We start from the raw sequence: 23,609 nt of genomic DNA on the forward strand, positions 1-23,609 counted from the left end.
TGATTGTGGAAACATTTGCACAAAATCTTTTGCAAACAATGATTAAGCAATTTCATCCAACATGATCAGACCAAGATAACTCTCATCACTAATAAACCCAGTAACCTCTTATACCTAACTGTCCTCCAGTAAGCATATATGTCAAGGGTGATACAGTTAATTAATTCATGAAAGAAATTAGAAGAGGAAGCACTCCCTCTACTGGGTAAGCAAAACTCCAAGCAGCAGTAATTGGCCCTCAGCCTCGTATGTTACCAACAAACCAAATTGTCACTCATATCAGGGAACGCTACAAAGTAGAAATATTAAGTGAGAGATTACTTGATAAATAATGATAACTAATGCAGCCATACTACACCACCTTGTTGTATAATGAGGGGAGGTTCTCATAGCTAATTATAAAAAACAAGTTCATTCAAACCAGGAGCAAGAGAATAGTATACAAAGTAACAATGCAACAAGAGTCTATCTATTTTCCAGTTCCACAAGGAAGGCACAATCATTTTCTGAGAGCTTCAGCTCTTAGCGTTTCGCTGAGCTCTGAGTTCAGATTTGTAGGTCTGTCAATGAAAATCTCAGTACAATTAATGATGCACCTACATCTTATGAAACTCTTTTTTTAATATTTTGGCACATTTTGGATACATTCTTACTTGTCCACTTGATAAGAGGTTTTAATGCCTTTGACGTTACAGGGAGCAAACCAGTTTGTCAAAATAGCTATTTGCATTCTGTTACAATAACCCTGAAGGTGATGTCCTTGTTGCTGCTACCTAATATGAGTTTCATTATTACAACCAGTAATTGGTCCTCCAAGCTCAGACATCCACACTCTACTTCCACACTGTTCTTTAGGTTGTTGAGAATCAATTTAAAAACCACTGTCACGACCGTTTTGTTGAATAAATGGACCAAGGCGCGGCGTGCGTAGAGTTCCATATCTTTAATAATGAAACTCACACACACACATATACATATACATATATATATATAAACAGGATAAACGATACGTGACGCAAATGCAGTGCTCACAGGCACTACACAAAACCAAGATCCCATAAACAGGTGGGAAAAGGCTGCCTAAATATGATCCCCAATCAGAGACAACAATAGACAGCTGCCTCTGATTGGGAACCATACCAGGCCAACAAAGAAATAGAAAACATAGATTGCCCACCCTAGTCACACCCTGACCGAACCAAATAGAGATTTAAAAAGATCTCTAAGGTCAGGGCATGACAATCACGGTCATTCCAGTGAAAACAGAACTGCAATCCTTTTGTTTAATAGAACTAAAAGAAAAACTGACATTTCTGAGCGTTTCTTTTATGTATACTGAACAAAAATATAAACGCAACATGTAAAGTGTTGGTCCCATGTTTCATGAGCTGAAATAAAAGATCCCAGAAATGTTCAATATGTACAGAAAGCGTATTTCTCTACATTTCTTTACATCCCTGTTACTGAAAATATCTCCTTTGCCAAGATAATCCCTCCACCTGACAGGTGTGGCATATCAAGAAGCTGATTAAACAACATGATCATTACACAGGTGCACCTTGTGCTGAGGACAATAAAAGGCCACTATAAAATGTGCAATATTGTAACCCAACACAATGCCACAGATGTCTCAAGTTTTGGGGGAGCGTGCAATTGGCATGCTGACTAGAGGAATGTCCACCAGAGCTGTTGACAGAATTTAATGCTAATTTCTCTACCATAAGCCGCCTCCAACATAGTTTTAGAGAATTTCGCTGTAAAACTCATTCTGACTGGTTGGACCTGAATCCCCAGTGGGTGGGCCTATGCCCTCCCAAACCCATCCATGGCTGTGCCCCTGTCCAGTCATGTGAAATCCATAGATTAGGGCCTAATGAATTTATTTAAATTGACTGATGAATTGTAACTCGGTAAAAAAGTTGAAATTGTTGCATGTTGCATTTATATTTTGTTGATTATTGGGAAGGATTTAGACCTTCACTGTGACGATACTCCAGTCCAGTTGGTGGCGGTAATAATGCGCCTTAAATTTGGTTGCCAACCGCCAAGTAAAAATCCACAGAAGAAGAAACGTTCTTTCCTTGCTGATTTGTGACACGAAAGAAGGTAAGACTCTGCTTTATCTATTGTGGTTTGTAGCGTTTTATCTTCTGTTAGTATCGAACAGACTGAGGAAATCGCGCGTTTTAATACCTTGCCAACGATTCGCGTATTATTTTTAAATCTACAATTTGCAAGTTGGCTACAATCTTGACTGTCAGTCGTCTTCCTAGTTTTTAGCCAAGTACACGTAAGCATAAGCTTGGGGGGCTAATTGCTTGCTAGCTAATGTTAGTTAGCTACTGTATCTAGCTGCTAACGTTAACTGGCATCTTCTCGTAATGTAACTTTTTTTCAGACTGGTTAACATTTTTTGGCAGAATAGTTGACCATGTATTTGTATAGTCAATTCAAGCTACATAACAATCTTTCCATTTTAACATCTGGTCTTAATGTAACTAGTCAGCTAACGCGCCTAGCTCAAAGTTGGCAACATGTACACGTATGCTTTCTTTGAGTGAGTTTGTTCTATTTTTTAAATCAAGATTGTGGTAGATTGGCAAATAATCTTTATTAACGTCACGAGCTAACGTTAAGTATATGTATTGAATTATCCATTACTATAGTACCATGTTGAGAACGGTATAGTTTTGACACGAGAGAATAAAATATTGTCTGTCGCTTTGGCCAGGAATGGCATCGGTAACGTTATCTTCACTTAGATAGCTAGTTGGCACTTCGTTTTTGCTTGATACAAAGTGAATGAGTTCGGCAATATTTAGAAATATAACGTAAGGAATATACAGTACATATTTTTCTTAATATTTATAATTTTGTCTTGGATCGAAGATGCATTTAATAAACCCAAATACACACGCAACTTTTCTACTCTGTTGCAGATGAGGACCCTGTACGTTTTTGCTCTACTGGCTCTACTGGGTCAGGGGACAGGAGAGGAGGGAGCTCGTCTGTTGGCTTCCAAGTCCCTGTTGAACCGTTACGCTGTTGAAGGCCGTGACCTCACACTGCAGTACAACATCTACAACGTTGGAACCAGGTATTGTACAACATCATCCATCTCTCCCTAGTTTGTCAAATAATACCTGAGATTACACTAGTCTTGAATGGCTTCATATCCTTCAAAGCAATGATCTGAAATGATTGTTACAACACTGCATGGATTATGGTGGAAACACATCCATTCTAGTTCCAGTCATTGATTGTGAAGAAAAGAAAACTGAAAATGTTAATTGAAACCCAGCCTCGGTGGCATTGATGTAAGCCCCACATTATGGAAACACTACATTGTGTGTTAATCTGTGCCAATACAAGGCATTGAATGTCAGTCTGTGTGCTGAAAAGAAATGTATTGGTTTAGTTCCAATTCTGTACCCCGACGTGTGCGGTTTCAAAATTCGCCTTAACTCAATCTCCGCTCCACAGCGCTGCCCTAGAGGTCGAGCTGTCTGATGACTCCTTCCCACCTGAGGATTTTGGCATCGTCTCCGGGATGCTGAACGTGAAATGGGACCGGATCGCCCCGTATCCTTTAAAGACACAATCCTAAAATGTGTTTCAGCCCAACGGCCTCATGGCTCCAAAGCACCAATCTTTTTCAATGAAGCCCGCATTGTACCCAGAAGTCTTATCAGTTTCTCTAGTTGTTGTTTGTACCTTAGCCCTACCCAGTGCCAGCAATGTCTCTCATACTGTGGTACTGCGCCCCCTGAAGGCCGGATACTTCAACTTCACCTCAGCTTCAGTCAGCTACCTGGCTCAGGAGGGAGGACATGTCGTGGTAAGGGAGAGTAAAATCCTCTATGGAGATCAGGGCCTGTATTCATCCTGTATTCATAAAGCGTAGTAGGAATACTGATCTAGGATTTGTTTTTCCCCATTTACGTCTTAGTGAATAAGATTGCATGGACACCGTGGACTTTATCCTCGATCAGCACTCCTATTCTGAGATGGTTTATAAATATGGGCCCAGACCTGGGTTTAAATACTATTTTGAAAACTTTCAAATACTTTGATTGCTTAAGCAGTGGCATGTGGTCAGGGTTTGAACTTTTTGTGCTTTTGTATTGGTTCCATTGCAACAGGCGTGCTCAATCAAGCAGAGCTGAAGTATTTGAACTCAGGTCTGATGCAGACTCAATCTTTTCTCTGCTGCTCTCTCCAGCATGGAACTTTTCCTCTGCTACATTAATGTGCAGAATGTAGCCTAACACACTGGCCTACTATTAGGCTGGTGTTGATTTACTGGCAAAATAGTTTTTATGCAATTGTACACTTCCTGTTATTGATTTCAAGTCATCGGAAAGTCCCTCTAGTCAATTGAACTAGAGACTGATGCAGAGTAGTGATGTTCATGACCTTTTGTGGAAATTAAACCTTATGTCTTCTTCCTGCAGGTTGGCTACACCAGCGCCCCCGGACAGGGTGGGATCTTGGCTCAGAGGGAGTTTGACAGGCGTTTCTCCCCCCACTATGTAAATCATTCGTCCTTTCAAACCATTGGCATGGTTATAGTAGACTTCTCTCAAAGACCTCTTACAAAAGTACCAGTCAAAAGTTTGGACACACCTACTCATTCAAGGGTTTTTCTTTATTTTTTTTTACTATTTTCTGCATTGTAGAATAGACTTCAACTATGAAATAACACACATGGTATCTTGTAGTAACACAAAAGAGTTAAACAAATCAAAATAGATTTTATATTTGAGATTCTTAAAAGTAGCCACCTTTTGCCTTGATGACAGCTTTGCACACTTGGCATTCTCTTAACCAGCTTCATTCTGCGGTCCAACTCATCCCAAACCATCTCAATTGGGTTAAGGTCGGGTGATTGTGGAGGCCGGGTAATCTGATGCAGCACTCATCACTCTCTTTAGTCAAATAGCCCTTACACAGCCTGGAGGTGTGTTGGGTCATTGTTCTGTTGAAAAAGAAATGATAGTCCCACTAAGCACAAAGCAGATGGGATGGCGTATCGCTGCAGAATGCCGTGGTAGCCATGCTGGTTAAGTGTGCCTTGACTTCTAAATAAATCACCAACAGTGTCCCCAGCAAAGCACCATCACACCTCTTCCATGTTTCACGGTGGGAACCTCACATGCGGCGATAATCCATTCACCTACTCTGCTTCTCACAAATTTGGACTCATCAGACCAAAGAACAGATTTCCACTTGTCTAATGTCCATTGTTTCTTGGTCCAAGCAAGTCTTCTTCTTATTGGTGTCCTTTAGTGGTTTCTTTGCAGCAATTTGACCATGAAGGCCTGATTCACGCATTCTCCTCTGAACAGTTGATGTTGAGATGTCTGTTACTTGAACTCTGATGCATTTGGGCTGCAATCTGAAGTGCAGTTAACTCTAATGAACCTGTCCTTTGCAGCAGAGGTAACTCTGGGTCTCCCATTCCTGTGGCGGTCCTCATGAGAGCCAGTTTCATCATAAAGTAATGATGGACTGTCATTTCTCTTTGCTTATTTGAGCTGTTCTTGTCATAATATGGACTTGGTCTTTTACCAAATAGAGCTATCTTCTGTATACTACCCCTACCTTGTCACAACACAACTTTTGGGCTCCCGAGTGGCGCAGCGGTCTAAGGCACTGCATCTCAGTGCTGGAGATGTCACTACAGACCCTGGTTCAATATCCTGGCTGTATCACAACCGGCTGTGATTGGGAGTCCCATATGGTGGTGCGCAATTGGCCCAGTGTCGCCCGGGTTAGTTTGGCCGGGGTAGGCTGTCATTGTAAATAAGAATTTGTTCTTAACTGATTTGCCTAGTAAAATAAAAATAGGCTCAAACGCATTAAGAAGGAAAGAAATTCCACAAATTAACTTTTAACAAGGCACTAATTGAAATGCATTCCAGGTGACTATGACGAAGCTGGTTAAGAGAATGCCAATTGTGTGCAAAGCTGTCATCAAGGCAAAGGGTGGCTACTTTGAAAAATCTCAAATTTAAAATATATTTTGATTTGTTAAACACTTTTTTTTGTGGATACTACATGATTTAATGTGTATTATTTCATAGTTTTGATGTCTTCACTATTCTACAATGTAGAAAATAGTAAAAATAAAGAAACCCTTGAATGAGTAGGTGTCCAAACTTTTGACTGGTACTGTACATGTACATGTGCATAAACAGTGCATTCGGAAAGTATTCGGACCCCTTGGCCTTTTCCACATTGTTACGTTACAGCCTTGTTCTGAAATTCATTCAATTATATTTTTTCTTCATCAATCTACGCACAATACCCCATAATGACAAAGCGAAAACAGGTTTTCAGATTTTTGCAAATGTATTAAAAATAAACTTTTTATTTAGAAGTATTCAGAGCTTTTGCTAAAAGACTAGAAATTGAGCTCCGGTGCATCCTGTTTCCATTGATCATCCTTGAGATTTTTCTACAACTTGATTGGAGTCCACCTGTGGTACATTTTGTTGATTGGACATGATTTGGAAAGGTTCACACCTGTATATAAGGTCCCACAATTGACAGTGCATGTCAGAGCAAAAACCAAGCCATGAGGTCAAAGGTATTGTCCGTAGAGCTCCGAGACAGGATTGTGTCTAGGCACAGATCTGGGGAAGGGTACCAAAACATTTCTGCAGCATTGAAGGTCCCTAAGAACACCGTAGCCTCCATCTTTTTTGAATGGAAGTAGTTTGGAACCACCAAGACTCTACCTTGAGGTGGCAAAACTGAGCAATTGTGGAAGAAGGGCCTTCGACAGGGAGCTGACCAAGAACCCCATATGGTCCCTCTGACAGAGCTCCAGAGTTTCTCTGTGGCGATGGGAGAACCTTCCAGAAGGACAACCATCTCAAGCCCTAGGCAGGGTTGAGGGAAAGATGAACGGAGCGAAGTACAAAGAGATCCTTGATGAAAACATGCTCCAGAGCGCTCAGGATCTGACTGGAGCAAAGTTTCAACTTCCAAAAGGACAATGGCCTAAAGCACACAGCCAACACAATGCAGGAGTGGCTTCAGGACAAGTCTCAATGTCCTTGAGTGGCCCGGCCAGAGCCCGGACTTGAACCCGATCGAACATCTCTGGAGAGATCTGAAAATAGCTGTGCAGCGACACTCCCCATCCAACCTGACAGAGCTTGAGAGGATCTGCAGAGACGGTGAGTTTCTCCCATTCAAATACAGGTGTGCCAAGCTTGTTGCGTCATACAAGAAGCCTTGAGACTTCCAAAGGTGCTTCAACGAAGTACTGTGTAAAGGGTCTGAATACTTAAGTAAATGTGATATTTCAGTTTTTTTATTTGTAATAAATTAGCAAAAATGTCTAAACCTGTTTTTGCTTTGTCATTATGGGGTATTTTCTGTAGATGAGGGAAAACTATTTAATCCAGTTTAGAATAGGTCTAATGTAACAATGTGGAAAAAGTTTTTTTTTTTTTTTTTTTTTTTTCCTTAATTTTAACCACTTGATCCACTTGTCCTTCAGACAAGGTGACTGAAAATGTTGTGGTGTTTGATGCAAAAAAACACTTTACAAAATAAATGCATTGTTATTCCCATACTACTATGACAGAGAATCAGACCAATTGTGATACCCTCTGCCTATTGGTTACTTAGGTTATTCAAGTCTGTCTCAAAATACAACACTGACCCTTTAAGTAAAAAAAAAAAAGCTATTTTTCCTAACTCTCTTTTCAAAGATGTCTAGAAATGTACATGTTTCATCATCTTGTAGGAAGCAATCACTACCATTATTGCTGACTACAAATTATCTATAACTGGGCTAATAACTAACTAGCAAAGGAATATGAACAAATGTGCACACATGGATACATGCAACGCTCTCTTTGATTGCGAAACAAGCGCATTACTCACGACCACTTATGCTGTAAAGGCAGTCCAGTTCAAAGTGAATGGCACAGATCCATATGGCAATGGTCTATTTGCATATAGACCTACTGCCGCTCTGATTGGCTATGCCACACCGGTCTGTGTGGAGTACAACAGACCTGGCTGAGTCTTGTGTCAGTGTAATACAATCCTATTCCGACGCGTTCTGCCTACAACAAAATCTCTTGCATAGTTAATTTTGCATAGTTTGTTTCGGTATGTTGCATTGAAAGTGGCTAACATTGCAGTGATTCGATCACAATTCCCACAGTAAAGGGAAATGTTGATATTGTGAACTAAGGGGGAAACCACTGAACTTTCTAATCTCATGCTTCTCTGCGCAGGTTAATTCTTCTACGCAGCAGTTCCTGGGAGTTTAGAGGGAACATGGCTAATAGTCTTAATAGCATGCTCAATAGATAACCTTTTATTTTTAGTGTAGAAATGGGCTCAGTCTGAGTCCAGGAAACCAGCCCTTTGTCGTTCTTAGATTTCCATTTCTTTGAATATTACTTTTTAAGTAAATACCTGCAGTCAACTTGTGCAATACGTTAGGAGATAAAGAATGTTGCCTTTATTTCGCCTGTCACATTATGAAGCTTACGGTAGTCCCCAGTCAGAAGTCACGTGGTGTTTGTTTACGAGCACACAGCGGCGAGACCGGAGCCTTGTGAGTCACTCACTGTTATGTAGCAAGGTGATATACTTACATTATCGAATTCACAACTAAATGTTTCCTGTCTAGATATCTTATAACTAAAATGTGCTAAATGGTCTGCAGTTGTGCGTATGGTTTGCTAATTTAGTAGCTTGTTGGCTAAATTGTTAGCAAGCGAATGCTTGATTTTTGAAAAAGCTAACAGCAGAGAATCCCGTCCTGAATCAAGAGCCTTGCTGGCTAATATTTGTTTTGTTCGTGCAGGAAACTAAGTAGCATTTTTGAGTTACTTGAGTTACGTTAGCATTCTTTGGGATTTTACATGCACTTGTTACTCTAATCCGAAGGTTAACAATGCTATCAGTAGTGTTTGAAAACAGCTCAAGCCTTGTGTTCAATGCCAGTATTGCTGAATATCCCAGTATGACAATCAGGATACTGCCCAAGCCGGTCCTATCCTCAATTGATGGGACATACGAAAATAACTGTCAGGGCCTCTGTTTACAAACGAGTTAATAGCCACCCCAAACGAACTAGACTGCAAACAACCATGGTTAATTTTTTTTAAATTCTCCACTCTGTCCATGTTGTATACAATTTAAATAGAACCCTACTTCAGTAGGGTTTTGTAACAAAACCCTTTTGATGGACGAGTTCTAGAAGTATCTCCCTGTTTTCCAAATGTTTTCTTGCTAAATTTGACCTAGGCCTTTTAATTGGCTGTGACCTTTTCCCTCACCCCCCTCTTTCTCCCTCCAGCTGGACTGGGCCGCCTTCGGCGTAATGACTCTCCCCTCCATCGGCATCCCTCTGCTCCTATGGTTCTCTAGCAAGAGGAAGTACGACTCGCCCAAGGCCAAGAAGAACTGAATACTACTCTCCACTGTGGAACTAGCTATGGCTGGGGGTTCAAGAACTTGCACCTTTTCACACTATTGTGCTTACATAAACTGTGCTGGCTCAGATATTTTCTTGTCACTTTGTTCTTTCCAGCATAGTTCGAGCAACCATGCTGGATGTGCATCCAGACTAGTGCAGTACATCTCTGCTCAGTAGTGTGAAAAGGGTATTAGTAACTCAGAATGGGAGGAGTGGCTGTAATAACATACTTACCCATATTGGGGTAAAACAAAACATGTAATATGAGTGATCTGGGAAGATGTGCTTCCCTGTGATTGATTGTGGGATTATGAGCTTTGTGGACTATAGCGTTCGATGATGGCGCGAATGGGCTAGTGCTTTCATTGCTGGTTATTCTATTCCATACACATGCATTGCATACAGTACATATACAGAGGGGTGTCCAAGTCAGACTACAGCTGCAATGCAAGAATGACATTAACTTTTTGCCTTTTGTTTTATTTTGTAATTAATTTGTTTTGAAACCCTAAAAGTGAATAGTTTCCCAGGTGGTTCTGGGTGGGACTTTGTCTTGTTTGGGAAATAAACAAGCTGAGTTTTATAAAGTGTGATTCTTGTATTTTTACACATTTCTTTATCTTTGTGGGGTAGTGTGCAAGTGTACACTTCGAGGGTAGATCGGGACACAAAATGGAGCACAACTTCTGTAGATGCATTTTTGGCACACAGATTGACATTCGGGGCTGTGTCTAGCCTCTTGTGTTAAATAGAAAAGATAACTTGATCAGTTGATATAAGTGCACAGTAAGTAAGGCTTAATTCTGGATATTTGCAAAGAGGGTCTTTGAAGAGTGTTTAGGATTTATAGTTTGATATATTGTAGATAGGGTGGTCAGTATTTTGTTTACAAGGGGTGTTGTATGATAGGGTCTTTAGTAAGGAGTGGTTGGGTTGGGTGGAGGCAGCGGAGGCCTTGAGCTGGTTGGCCTCTCTGGGAGCTGTTCATAGATGCTGGTGCTCGGGTCTTGGGTCAAAGGTCCTTCTGAACAAGGTGTCAGAAAGACTCCAGGTCGGGATGGGGAAGAGGACAAGATGGGATCTCCACATTGCTAGAAAAATGCATGGAAAAAAAGAAATGAAACACCTTATCAAAATACTTTTATATAAAATCTGTATTTTTTTTATCTAACATTTTCAAACTACCTTATCTAGCAATGTGTAATTTTTACTCAATTACTGAAAATGCCTGATTAACATCAGTTATTTAGAATTGCATTAGCTTATTATTTTCTTTATTGCCAACCTCTTACCAAAGTGGTGTAGATCGTGTGTCAAACGGAGAGCGGGGTTTCACTCCCGTGTACTTGAGTGATGAATTAAGATCACTAATTAGTAAAGAACTCCCTTTACCTGGTTGTCTAGGTCTTAATTCAAAGGAAAAAACAAATACTTGCAGACACTAGGCCCCCCATGGAGAGTTTGACACCCCTGGAGTAGATAATATATGCACAACAATGTATGTTTGGTGTTCCAATACCTGCACACTTCCGTCCTGTTGAGGGGGGCAGTTAACGGGCCTGGGAGGCAGTCGTAAAGGCCGGTTGGGGGCTGTCCTGGCTGGAAGGGGGATGTGACTGGGGGCCTCTCTTGTTCTTAGGTTCACCTCTGAGTAGAGGTGATGCTGGGGGTCTACAAAAGAGAGCAGATATATTGTAATACATTCATATGTTCATTGTTCATTCTAGACATGCAAAAATGTGTATTGTGTAATTTCAGGTCAAATCAGGCATGCCGTGCCTTGCTCAGGCCAATAACAATACAACCCCTGAAAGACAAGTAGCTAGTCTTGTCTTTCACCTCGCCCACCTGCACTCCTCTCGGCATCGCGCCAGCGCCCCATGGCGTAGAAGTCGATGTGTTCCTTTGTCTCTTCTTCACGTTGAACCAGATGAGGGGTTTCCTCGTAGGTGTGCAGGGGCTCCAACTTCCAGTAGTTTGGGTCCCCCGTGGACCCACGGTGCATGAGAGGGACGGAGGACGCTGTCTCTTCCTGGCCTGGAGGATTGCCCACATTGACGTAGGGAGATGTATCTGTCTGGGAAAGCATGCTTGGTGGCTTGTTGACCCGGGCGTACAGTGCGTCGAAGGCGCCCTCCCCAAATGCTCCTGCACAGCTAACGTCAGGTTCTGTCACATCTTCGGGGAGGATCAGATTTGTCACCTGGAAAATGTTTTGTCATGTAGTCTGTAAATCCATTAATAGCATTGACTTTTTTTGTGGGTTTGTTTAACTTACAAATGTTAAAGTGAGAATAGTTCCTCACCAACAGTTCGCCAAGCTGGTTTTCTGGTTGAGAAAGGGACTTTTTTAGCACCTTCTTCACCACAGCATACTCTGGCGTCCCGTCGTCTGTACGGACTGAGCTGGCCAATATCTCTTGGACATGGACAGTGGCAGGAGCCACTTCCTTTTCGGTCACTTTCGTTGTCTCTCCACCTTCATCCTGCAACCCCAGTTTAACTGTACCCTCACAAGCTTCACTGGACTGAGCGTGAGAGAGTAAAAGAAGAAAGATTGAGAAAAAAAATGTTGCAGTTGAGTTTACCTAAAAGGATAGTTTGCCACAAAATGTAAGTTTGTTAGGTGTTTAGGTGGTGCCAATGACTATTTCCCTTTCGCTTATGAAGAAGGCATGGTGTGGAATATGTACTCGGCACCTCGTCACAGGGCGTGGTGAGAATCTCGTTGAAGGGCCCCACGGGATACTGGGTGTAATAGCTGACCAGCTCCTGCAGGCTGCTATGGCGACTCTCCTCCCCAGCGATGAGGTAACACGCCCCTCTGCCACCCTCTTCTTCCTCTATGATGAAATGGCGGCACCTATCCTTTCCTCTGAGGGGAAAAGTGTGTGTCTGTATAAAAATGTCTTTAAGTGTTTGTGTGTGTGGTCTGTTGTGACTTTACCTGTACGAGAGTACAAAACCAATCTTTGACTCGCTGAGCCTGAGCAGAAAACAGCCCTGCTGCTTGTCCTTTAGAAGCTCCTCTGCCTCCCTATCCAAACAGTCAAGAGAGAGACACACACACACACACAGAGAAAAGTGAGAACAATTCATCTTTAACAAACTGCATAAGCTGTACAAACAGCACGTATGTATGTATGTATGTATGTGTGTGTGTATAATTATGTCTTTGCTTCGACTCATGATGTGTGTGTCACGCCTTATCCGTTCCCCTCTAGTGCTGAGTAAAAGCCAAGTTATACTTGATCCAAAAATGTGGTCGGAGGCTCCGTATGGAGGGTGTGACGCACCAGAGGCGTGCAGAGGCCTAATTTAGCTCTGTACCACACTGCCGTCCGCCTCCCAAATTTTGTGACAATGCGATTTGATTGGTTGACAGTAGGTGGGGGCGGGAGGTCCTGTATAAACACAAATTCACTTTGTTGACAACTTCCTTCACAGCAGCTCTGCGCTGCTCCATGAAGTGCTAGAAGTATGAATGCCCTGACTTCTGCAGAGGTCGTATCACCGTAATGCTGCACGGCCAATGCAGATGCCGGATTGACTATGCAGCGCCTTTAACACTAAAGTGGTTCCATTGAGGAATAGTCTTTCTGAACTATTTTCTATTTTGTTTACATATCTAGCTTTTGAACAGTGTTCTTCAATTCTGCGCCGTATTCACTAGATTCAAAACGGTAGCAAATGGGCCGAAACAAGGAAGTACAAAATGCTTGTTTTTGAGAATTCTGCAGTCCCAGATTTGGATTCAATTGTATGTGTACCGGTTTCTCTAAGTGAGAAATATTTGTGTGTGTGTGTGTGAATATGAATATGACCTGTATATTTGATTGAATTTATTAGACAATTTTAAAAACAACAAATTCTCACCCACGTACTGTTGGTCTACTGCTCACTTTTGAGACGGGCTACTAAACTCAGCAAAAAAATAAACGTGCCTTTTTCAGGACCCTGTCTTTCAAAGATAATTTGTAAAAATCCAAATAACTTTACAGATCTTCATTGTAAAGGGGTTAAACACTGTTTCCCATGCTTGTTCAATGAACCATAAACAATTAATGAACATGCACCTGTGGAACGGTCGTTAAGACACTAACAGTTTACAGACAGTAGGCAATTAAAGTCACAGTTATGAAAACTTAGGACACTAAATAAGCCTTTTTACTGACTCTGAAAAACACCAAAAGAAAGATGCCCAGGGTCCCTGCTCATCTGTGTGAACGTGCCTTAGGCATGCTGCAAGGAGGCATTAGGACTACAGATGTGGCCAGCGCAATAAATTGCAATGTCTGTACTGTGAGACAGCGCTACAGGGAGACAGGACGGACAGCTGATCGTCCTCGCAGTGGCAGACCACGTGTAACAACACCTGCACAGGATCGGTACATCCGAACATCATACCTGCGGGTCAGGTACAGGATGGCAACAACAACTGCCCGAGTTACACCAGGAACGCACAATCCCTCCATCAGTGCTCAGACAGTCTGCAATAGGCTGAGAGAGGCTGGACTGTGGGCTTGTAGGCCTGTTGTAAGGCAGGTCCTCACCAGACATCACCGGCAACAACGTTGCCTATTGGCACAAACCCACTGTCGCTGGACTAGACAGGACTGGCAAAAAGTTCTCTTCACTGACGAGTCACAGTTTTGTCTCACCAGGGGTGATAGTCGGATTTGCGTTTATCGTCGAAGGAATGAGCGTTACACCGAGGCCTGTACTCTGGAGTGGGATCGATATGGAAGTGAAGGGTCTGTCATGGTCTGGGGCGGTGTGTCACAGCATCATCGGACTGAGGTTGTTGTCATTGCAAGCAATCTCAACGCTGTGCGTTACAGGGAAGACATCCTCCTCCCTCATGTGGTACCCTTCTTGCAGGCTCATCCTGACATGACCCTCCAGCATGACAATGCCACCAGCCATACTGTTCATTATGTGCGTGATTTCCTGCAAGACAGGAATGTCAGTGTTCTGCCATGGCCAGCGAAGAGTCCGGATCTCAATCCCATTGAGCACATCCGGGACCTGTTGGATCGAAGTGTGAGGCCTAGGGCCATTTCCCCCAGAAATGTCTGGGAACTTGCAGGTGCCTTGGTGGAAGAGTGGGGTAACATCTCACAGCAAGAACTGGCAAATCTGGTGCAGTCCATGAGGAAGAGATGCACTGCAGTACTTGATGCACTGCAGTACTTAATGCAGCTGGTGGCCACACCAGATACTGACTGTTACTTTTAATTTTGACCCCCCTTTGTTCAGGGACACATTATTCCATTTCTGTTAGTCACATGTCTGTGGAACTTGTTCAGTTTATGTCTCAGTTGTTGAATCTTGTTATGTTCATAGAAATATTTACACATGTTAAGTTTGCTGAAAATAAACGCAGTTGACAGTGAGAGGACATTTATTTTTTTGCTGAGTTTATTTAGCAATCTTTTCAGTGAGAACTTGAAACTGACCATGGAGGTTATGCATTTCAAGGTCTTTGGAAGAATATTCCAAAGAATGGCAGCTGAGTACATACAGGTTTCCCTCCCCCATACCACTCTTAAATCTGAAAGGAGCAAAGTCAGTTTCACTTCTTCTAGTGGAATAGTTATGGTTATCCCTGACCAAGTAAAAGTACACTGAACAAAAATATAAATGCAACATGTAAAGTGTTAAAAGATCCCAGAAAAGTTCTATATGCACAAAAAGCTTAATTCCCTCAAATTCTGTGCAGAAATTTGTTTACATCCCAGGTAGGGAGCATTTTATTCTTTGTCAAGATAATCCATCCAACTGACAGGTGTGGCATATCAAGAAGCTGATTAAACAGTATGATCATTACACAGGTGCACCTTGTGCTGGGATCAATAAAAGGCCAATCTAAAATGTGCAGTTTTGTCACACAACACAATGCTTGTGATGTTGTGATGACTGCAGGAATGTCCACCAGAGCTGTTGCCAGAGAATTTAACATTGTTTTAAAGAATTTGGAAGTACGTCCAACTGGCCTCACAACCGCAGACCACGTGTAACCACGCCAGCCAAGGACCTACACATCCAGCTTCTTCATCTGTGGGGTCATCTGAGACCTGCCACCCGGACAGCTGATGAAACTGAGGAGTATTTCTGTCCCCTTTTTGTGTGAAAAACTAATTCTGATTGGATTGGATGTGCCCCTGCCCAGTCATGCGAAATCTATAGATTAGGGCCTAATCCACATATGTCAGAGTCAAGGCCCGCGGGCCACATCCGGCCCGCGAGAAGGTTTTTTACGGCCCCTGGGATGATCTTGATTTATTATTAGAACCGGCCCGCAGACCGCAGCAAGCCGGCAGCCCGCAGATCTTTTACACGCACCAATACTACATTTCCCACAATGCAACGGTGACGCACCGAGCAGTAGGCTGCTTCATTTCAATATTTATTGGCACAGCAGTCGTCAGCATCACAGTAAAATTAACTTTCAGATACCCATCAAAAATGGCAAAACGGAAGGTGGACACTGAGAACCGGGGGTTTCAAACAAGGTGGGAGTCGGAGTATATGTTCACGGAGGTAGCTGGAAAACCTGTGTGTCTTCTGTGTGGAGAAAGTGTGGCGGTACTGAAAGAGTATAATCTGAGACGACATTATGAAACGAAACACGCGGACAAAAACAAGAATATGGACATGGAACAAAGGCTACAAAAGGCAGAGGAATTAAAACGAGGCCTCAAATCTCGACAGGCTCTGTTCAAAAAAGCCAAATCACAAGGCCAGGCTGCTGTCAAGGCCAGTTTTATTTTGGCAGAAGAGATCGCTAAATCAGCCCGGCCATTTACGGAGGGGGATTTCATCAAAAACTGCATGATTAAAGTTTGTGACGAAGTTTGCCCAGAAAAAAGGCAACTCTTTTTAAATGTGAGTCTGAGCAGAAACACCATTGCCGAGAGAGTAGACCAGTTGTCCATCAATCTAAAAGAGCAGCTTGTGAAAAAGGGAAAAGATTTCATTGCATATTCCTTGGCTGTGGATGAGAGCACCGACATTTCTGACATTGCCCAGTTGTCAATTTTCATCCGCGGAGTGGACTCCAGCCTAAGCGTGACAGAGGAGTTTTTGGCTTTACGTCCTATGCATGGCACAACTACGGGGCATGATTTGTATGAAGAGGTGTCAAGATGTGTAAATGAGATGGAGCTGCCTTGGGAAAAACTCGTGGGTTTGACAACCGACGGAGCACCTGCGATGTGTGGACACAGGAGCGGACTGGTGGCGAAGATACGGGAAAAGATGCAAGAGGAAAACGCGACAGGTGAGCTGACAGCTTATCATTGTATCATACACCAGGAAGCGTTGTGCGGTAAAGCCTTGAAAATGGAGCATGTAATGAGCATCATCACGCGCACAGTTAACTTTATCAGAGCCAAAGGTTTGAATCACCGCCAGTTCAAGGCATTTCTGACGGAGTTAGAAACGGAGCATGGTGATTTGCCTTATCACACAGAGGTGCGATGGCTAAGCCAGGGAAAGGTGCTTCAAAGATGTTTCGAGCTTCGTGAGGAGATTTGTCTGTTCTTGGACAGCAAAGGGAAAGACACAACACAACTCCGAGACGAAATGTTTCTGTGTGAAATGGCTTTTCTGTGTGACATTACGAGTTATCTGAATGCAATGAACTTGCAGCTGCAGGGTCGGGATCATGTCATCTCTGATATGTACAGTACAGTGAAGGCATTTAAAACCAAACTGACTCTGTGGGAGACGCAGATGCGGAAAGAAAATTTGAGCCACTTTCCCAGCTGCCAGACCATGAAAGAGAAGCTCTCTACCAGTGCGTTCCCGAGCGCACAGTTGGCTGATAAAATAGGTATGCTTGCCGCTGACTTTCGACGCCGATTTGCTGACTTTGAAGCACAAAAAAGCAGGTTGGAACTGCTCGGTAACCCATTTGCTGTTGACGTGGAAAGCTCACCACCAAACCTCCAAATGGAGTTGATTGACCTCCAATGCAATGATGCACTGAGGGCAAAATATGCGGCAGTGGGTGCTGCGGAGTTCGCCCGTTTCCTCCCCGACACAATGCCCCAGCTGCGCATCCAGGCTGCTCAAACGTTGTCTATGTTTGGCAGCACATACCTGTGTGAACAACTGTTTTCTTTGATGAACCTGAACAAAACATCACACAGAAGTCGACTTACTGCTGAACACCTCCACTCAATTCTGAGGATTTCCTCAGCTCAGAGCCTTACCCCGAACATTGATGAACTTGTGGAAAAGATGGGACACCACCAAGTATCACCCTCAACCTCAAACAAGTGAACATTACTGTGCAATCACATATTTAGAGTTTTTACTCAGTTCAAGTTTAAAAGTTAAAGTTTAATATTTGTTTTCACTGCATGTTACTTCTCCTTAAACAAAGTGTTGTTTTTGATTAATAGATTTTTGCACTTTATTTTATTGTATTTCAATCCAATTATATTTTAAAAATATTTCAGTTGAGTGGATGATAGAAAATTGCTATTATTGTTTTTTTCTTTGAAGTAAATTTAGCCCACTTTTGCTAAAATAGAAAATATAGGCTACTGATGGTGCCTTGAATACCGGTTTCTTTCATTTAATGTTCATGTTATGGGGATTTTTATATAAAGGAAATTTGTCTTTTGTGTCTGTTGAAAATTAAAGATTACTGACAGAGCCATAAGAAAATATTGCTTTATTTATCTGATCATATTGGAATATATTTGTTAGGTTTTCAGTAGGTTCAATTAGGTTCACTAGACTATATGCGTCATTTAAAAAATTTTCAATGAACATTCGAACAGTCCGGCCCTCGGCTTGTAGCTAAATTTTTTATTTGGCCCTCCGTCCATTTGACTTTGACACCCCTGGCCTAATCAATGTATTTTGTTGGGTTCTGAGAATATGAAATATACGTATTCATGTTACTGAGGGAGAGCGAGGAATGTATAACGTTTACGTTCTGTCCGGATATATTATTGTTAGCCATCAGAGATCCTATGGGAGGGAAAAAGACAGTCTGGTACGAGTCAACATGACAGCCGTGAGTTTGGGAGGAGTGAGCACTTTGGGGCAGAGGTCAGGTCAGAGGAAGTGAGGAAGAACAGATATAACTAAGGTTCTGTCTAGCAACAGAGATGCATTGGCTGTTCAGATGTGTAGGAGGAGACTCAACCTAGGAGAAAGGGTTAAATATCAGTGCTTGTGTGAATATGTTTTTTTGTCTTATGCAGATGTAATGACTCAATGGGTGAATAAACTTGGTTTAAGCTTTACTAATCGTCCGTGAGTTTTAATAGGTTAATTTAGAACCTAACAATTTCAATTGACTTATTTCATTTATGAACTGTAACTCTGCAAAATCTTTGAAATTGTTTATATTTTTGTTCAGTATAATTACATAGTTACTTGAGGACCATACTGTGGACAATCTCATATACAAGACACAATTTAAATCTGAGAGAATCTCTCCTCCACTTTGAGCCATCTGAGGCTTTCAAAGTGTGAATGTTCAAGATGAGTATGTTTGTCCCTTTGTATTTGTCGTGTCATCTGTGGTCGTGTGTATGTGTGCATGTGTGTGTTTGATTGTATGTGTGTGCATGTGCGTCTGCGGTCTTTTTGCATATGCACTTGTTTCCCTGGATGCGCCATGTTTCTTTTTTCTATCGCAGATAATATGTATACAAGTATATGTTTCTGTGTGCTAGCAGTCTGACCTGCGCGTGGCGAAGCCGTGTAGCCAGCGGGGCATTGGGCGACCAGGCCGACACAGGCGGGGAAGCTGTGTCCTCTCAAACCACAGCAGGGTGTGGGCCCGAAGGGACGGGGACAAGGGCTCCAGGGGCCCGGGGCCACCCAGAGTCAGAGCAGGAGACACCCTCTTCACTACTGTCTGATAGAGGGAGATAGACAGGGAGGATTGTGAGATTTATAGGGCACATTCAATAGTTTCTCTGTTGTGCTGTTGGGTATCTTTCGATTATTGTGGAGACTTTAAGGCTATACTGAAAAGAAAACAAAAAGGGGGAAAAGGAGAGAGCATGAGAGAACAAGGCCCGGTCCAGAAATAGCACCTACCAACGATAATAAATATGTATAGCTCCACCTTGTCTGAAAGAGGGAAGGAAAGAGATGGGAGAGAGGGGGTGGGAGGGAGAACACAGCTGTTGTTCACACAGGTAAGCTTGGATACGTTCCCACAGAAGTTACCTTAGCAAGAGAAGACAGTTACATTTTAAACACTTGATATGCTCATCCATGCCTTTTTCGTTCCAGCGTGCAGTCAACTACATGAAAGTGGCCGACATGCCATCCTGGACATTGGGCCCTACCCGCAGCACGTCCAGTAGGTGCTCTCTGTCACAAACCTGCAAGGCACCACAGTCCCCGGCATCTGCTATAACATTACTGTGAGGCCAGTAGACAACAAGGCTTATAATGTGTATGTATGGTTTAAACCTTCAAATAAACACATCATGGTATTTCACCTATCCTTTCCCATTTATGCACATCAAACCGGTAGGATCTTGTAGAAGGCTCTAGAGACAGAATCTGAACTGGGCTGACCCATGCAACGCTGAACGTAGAGAGGTAACTTTCAGTTGTCTTTATTTTAACGTTTCTATCCCACCATGAAATGGACGTTTTTATTGTTCGAGCCACAGGAAGTTGTCTGTCTCTAACTGCACTATGTGGTTTAGGGTGTAAAGTGTGGCTGCTGGTTTCACACATGACAATCTGACTGGAGGCGTACGGAAAGTCCTCTACAAATACACAGACATATGCATTTTAGAAAACAAGCATTCACATACAGTAGAAATTGTACAAATGTTTGTCTGTGTTGTGTCTACCATGCATAGAAAACACTATTGAAAAGCATGCAAATTGCAGGATTTTGACCCAATAGTAGAGTTTCCACTGATCTGGTAAATCTAATGTAACATTTTTATTCTGTAACCTCATTCTCCTGGCCATTGGTTTGTTTGGCTGGTAACACCACCTCCTCACGAAGAGTTTTGGGGACCTTTAAGCTCCGCCTGGGTTTGATTGGAGGAGTCTGGCGGGTGGGCGGGTCTTGAGCAGAATGCTGGTGTGGTACAGGCTTTTGGGGTTGGATTGGCAGGCAGCTGATTCGCTCTTCTCGCCTGAGGATTTCAACATCTGCAAAACAACACAAAATAATATATAAAGCTAACCTTAACCATCACTAAAATGACGGCCACAGAAACCATATTTTTTACATTTAACAAACACAATATTATGAACTAACAAAATATTATGAGCTTAATAACAGTACAATATTTTATTGAATTATTTAACTAGGCAAGTCAGTTAAGAACACATTTCGTGAGTTTTCGTGAGAAGACCGATTTGTCTCATGGTCTGACAAACACCGCAGTAACTCGGTTACCTTTCACAACAGATGCTGAAGCCCGACATAAGTGGATGCGGTCGATTGAGCCCTTGCAAAAAATGCCTAAATTGACAGATTTTAATGGGGATTTTGATGTTTTCACTTTGTCATGATGGGGTATTGTGTGAAACAAAAAAATATTTTATCAATTTTGAATTCAGACTGTAACACAACAAAATGTGGAATAAGTCAAGGGGTATGAATACTTTCTGAAGGCCCTGTAGTAAATCACATGAGACACAAGACAACATAAAAGGTGATCAGGTAACTACTCTTGTGTGATGAGTAACCTTTTTCTGAGACCTGCCTTAGCTCCCACAGCTAATGCATGTAGGTTTTAGCTTAGTGGGCTAACACAATATTTAGGTGCGCAGACAAACCTGTCTCTCTAACTCTTTCAGCCCAACAGCAGACCCGTCACTTGGCTTAGTATAATGCTGAGTGATTGGGATGGGGAAATGTAACCACTCTCAAATTCATAGATGGAGCTATGGCCAGGATTCACAGTCCGTGAGATCGACATGATCTTTTTAAACATATTTCTAAACTATTCATTGTTTGTTAATAAAGACTCAAACGGCAATAAAAATGTAAGCAATGGTAAACATTATCAATGATATTAAACGAGTTAGTAATGAAAACATTGTTCCGACATAGTTTTGACTTAATATAAAATGGTTAAAAGTATAAGCCTGACCTTTTAAGTGCTGGTAGTCAAAGTCCATGATGACATTTAAAATAGGTTGTCACAAGACGGCTGTATCAACGGATGTCTGAACATCTCTTTCCTCCTCTACATCAACTGCTGAGAGAGAGAGAGAGAGAGAGAGAGAGAGAGAGAGAGAGAGAGAGAGAGAGAGAGAGAGAGAGAGAGAGAGAGAGAGAGAGAGAGAGAGAGAGAGAGAGAGAGAGAGAGAGAGAGAGAGAGAGAGAGAGAGAGAGAGAGAGAGAGGAGAGAGAGAGAGAGAGAGAGAGAGAGAGAGAGAGAGAGAGAGAGAGAGAGAGAGAGAGAGAGAGAGAGAGAGAGAGAGAGAGAGAGATTAACTATAAAAGTTGTTGTGTGTGGGGGAGGGGTAATTTAATCTTTACCAATTTCTTAATTACATAATTATGTCCTAAGTTGTGCATACATATACCATGTATTATTCTTATTTTTTTAAATATTTTCTTTTTACAAAGAACAACTGCTCATGTCCATCACAAAAGAAACAATAACTTGCATGAGCTGAGCTGAATCTTTACCCTGTTGCCTACAAGTTACCCAGCGCTCTCTTTTTGGTGCACATTTTGCATTTGTCAAGTTAGAGAACTGAGAGACATGTGGCACAAAGAACAAAGTGGCAGTCACATGCCCCCACCCATGCGCACACACACACACACACACACACACACACACACACACACACACACACACACACACACACACACACACACACACACACACACACACACACACACACACACACACACACACACACACACACACACACACACACACACAGGAAGAGTGAGGAACCGCAACTTAACAAATGACAACAGAGATAGGACTGGAGAAAATGAAAGCGTGAGCTGAACTTAGTCAGACAGACTCAGGACTCAATTCATTCAATTGCAGATGATGGAAAATAGCACTGTGAAAACGAGATGACTCAGAATGTATAGCTCTGTGAACCACGTTAAAACTGTCCCTCCCCACAAGTTGTTCCTCTCGCAGACTTTGTCATTGGTTATGTGAAACCACATCTGTCTTTAATTTAAAATACACTGCTCCAAAAAATAAAGGGAACACTTAAACAACACAATGTAACTCCAAGTCAATCACACTTCTGTGAAATCAAACTGTCCACTTAGGAAGCAACACTGATTGACAATAAATTTCACATGCTGTTGTGCAAATGGAATAGACAACAGGTGGAAATTATAGGCAATTAGCAAGACACCCCCAATAAAGGAGTGGTTCTGCAGGTGGTGACCACAGACCACTTCTCAGTTCCTATGCTTCCTGGCTGATGTTTTGGTCACTTTTGAATGCTGGCTGTGCTTTCACTCTAGTGGTAGCATGAGACGGAGTCTACAATCCACACAAGTGGCTCAGGTAGTGCAGCTCATCCAGGATGGCACATCAATGCGAGCTGTGGCAAGAAGGTTTGCTGTGTTTGTCAGCAATAGTGTCCAGAGCATGGTGGCGCTACCGGGAGACAGGCCAGTACATCAGAAGACGTGGAGGAGGCCGTAGGAGGGCAACAACCCAGCAGCAGGACCGCTACCTCCGCCTTTGTGCAAGGAGGAGCAGGAGGAGCACTGCCAGAGCCCTGCAAAATGACCTCCAGCAGGCCACAAATGTGCATGTGTCTGCTCAAACGGTTAGAAACAGACTCCATGAGGGTGGTATGAGGGCCCGACATCCACAGGTGGGGGTTGTGCTTACAGCCCAACACCGTGCAGGACGTTTGGCATTTAACCAGAGAACACCAAGATTGGCAAATTCGCCACTGGCGCTCTGTGCTCTTCACAGATGAAAGCAGGTTCACACTGAGCACATGTGACAGACGTGACAGAGTCTGGAGACGCCGTGGAGAACGTTCTGCTGCCTGCAACATCCTCCAGCATGACCGGTTTGGCGGTGGGTCAGTCATGGTGTGGGGTGGCATTTCTTTGGGGGGCCGCACAACCCTCCATGTGCTCGCCAGAGGTAGCCTGACTGCCATTAGGTACCGAGATGCGATCATCAGACCCCTTGTGAGACCA

General features: G+C 42.7%; 2 protein-coding genes across 2 annotated transcripts; one reads left to right on the plus strand and one right to left on the minus strand.

The window, feature by feature from the left end:
• The first annotated feature begins 2,028 nt into the window (after nucleotides 1-2,028).
• LOC129819978 (translocon-associated protein subunit beta-like) lies at nucleotides 2,029-10,041 on the plus strand. Its single transcript, XM_055876720.1, has 6 exons — nucleotides 2,029-2,106; nucleotides 2,940-3,097; nucleotides 3,484-3,582; nucleotides 3,730-3,838; nucleotides 4,455-4,532; nucleotides 9,335-10,041. The coding sequence occupies exons 2-6, from the start codon at nucleotides 2,940-2,942 to the stop codon at nucleotides 9,443-9,445; spliced, it is 555 nt and encodes a 184-aa protein (XP_055732695.1). The 5' UTR covers nucleotides 2,029-2,106; the 3' UTR covers nucleotides 9,446-10,041.
• si:ch73-109i22.2 (SH2 domain-containing protein 7) lies at nucleotides 9,919-21,663 on the minus strand. Its single transcript, XM_055876719.1, has 9 exons — nucleotides 21,559-21,663; nucleotides 20,406-20,608; nucleotides 19,165-19,340; nucleotides 12,402-12,491; nucleotides 12,155-12,329; nucleotides 11,761-11,982; nucleotides 11,303-11,657; nucleotides 10,974-11,125; nucleotides 9,919-10,545 (listed from the first exon to the last, which is right to left on the minus strand). Exons 1-9 carry the CDS (start codon nucleotides 21,584-21,586, stop codon nucleotides 10,369-10,371), a joined length of 1,578 nt encoding a protein of 525 aa, XP_055732694.1. The 5' UTR covers nucleotides 21,587-21,663; the 3' UTR covers nucleotides 9,919-10,368.
• Nucleotides 21,664-23,609: the final 1,946 nt, after the last annotated feature.

This window comes from Salvelinus fontinalis, chromosome 22 (genome assembly GCF_029448725.1).
Source record: "Salvelinus fontinalis isolate EN_2023a chromosome 22, ASM2944872v1, whole genome shotgun sequence".
Classification (NCBI taxonomy): domain Eukaryota; kingdom Metazoa; phylum Chordata; class Actinopteri; order Salmoniformes; family Salmonidae; genus Salvelinus; species Salvelinus fontinalis.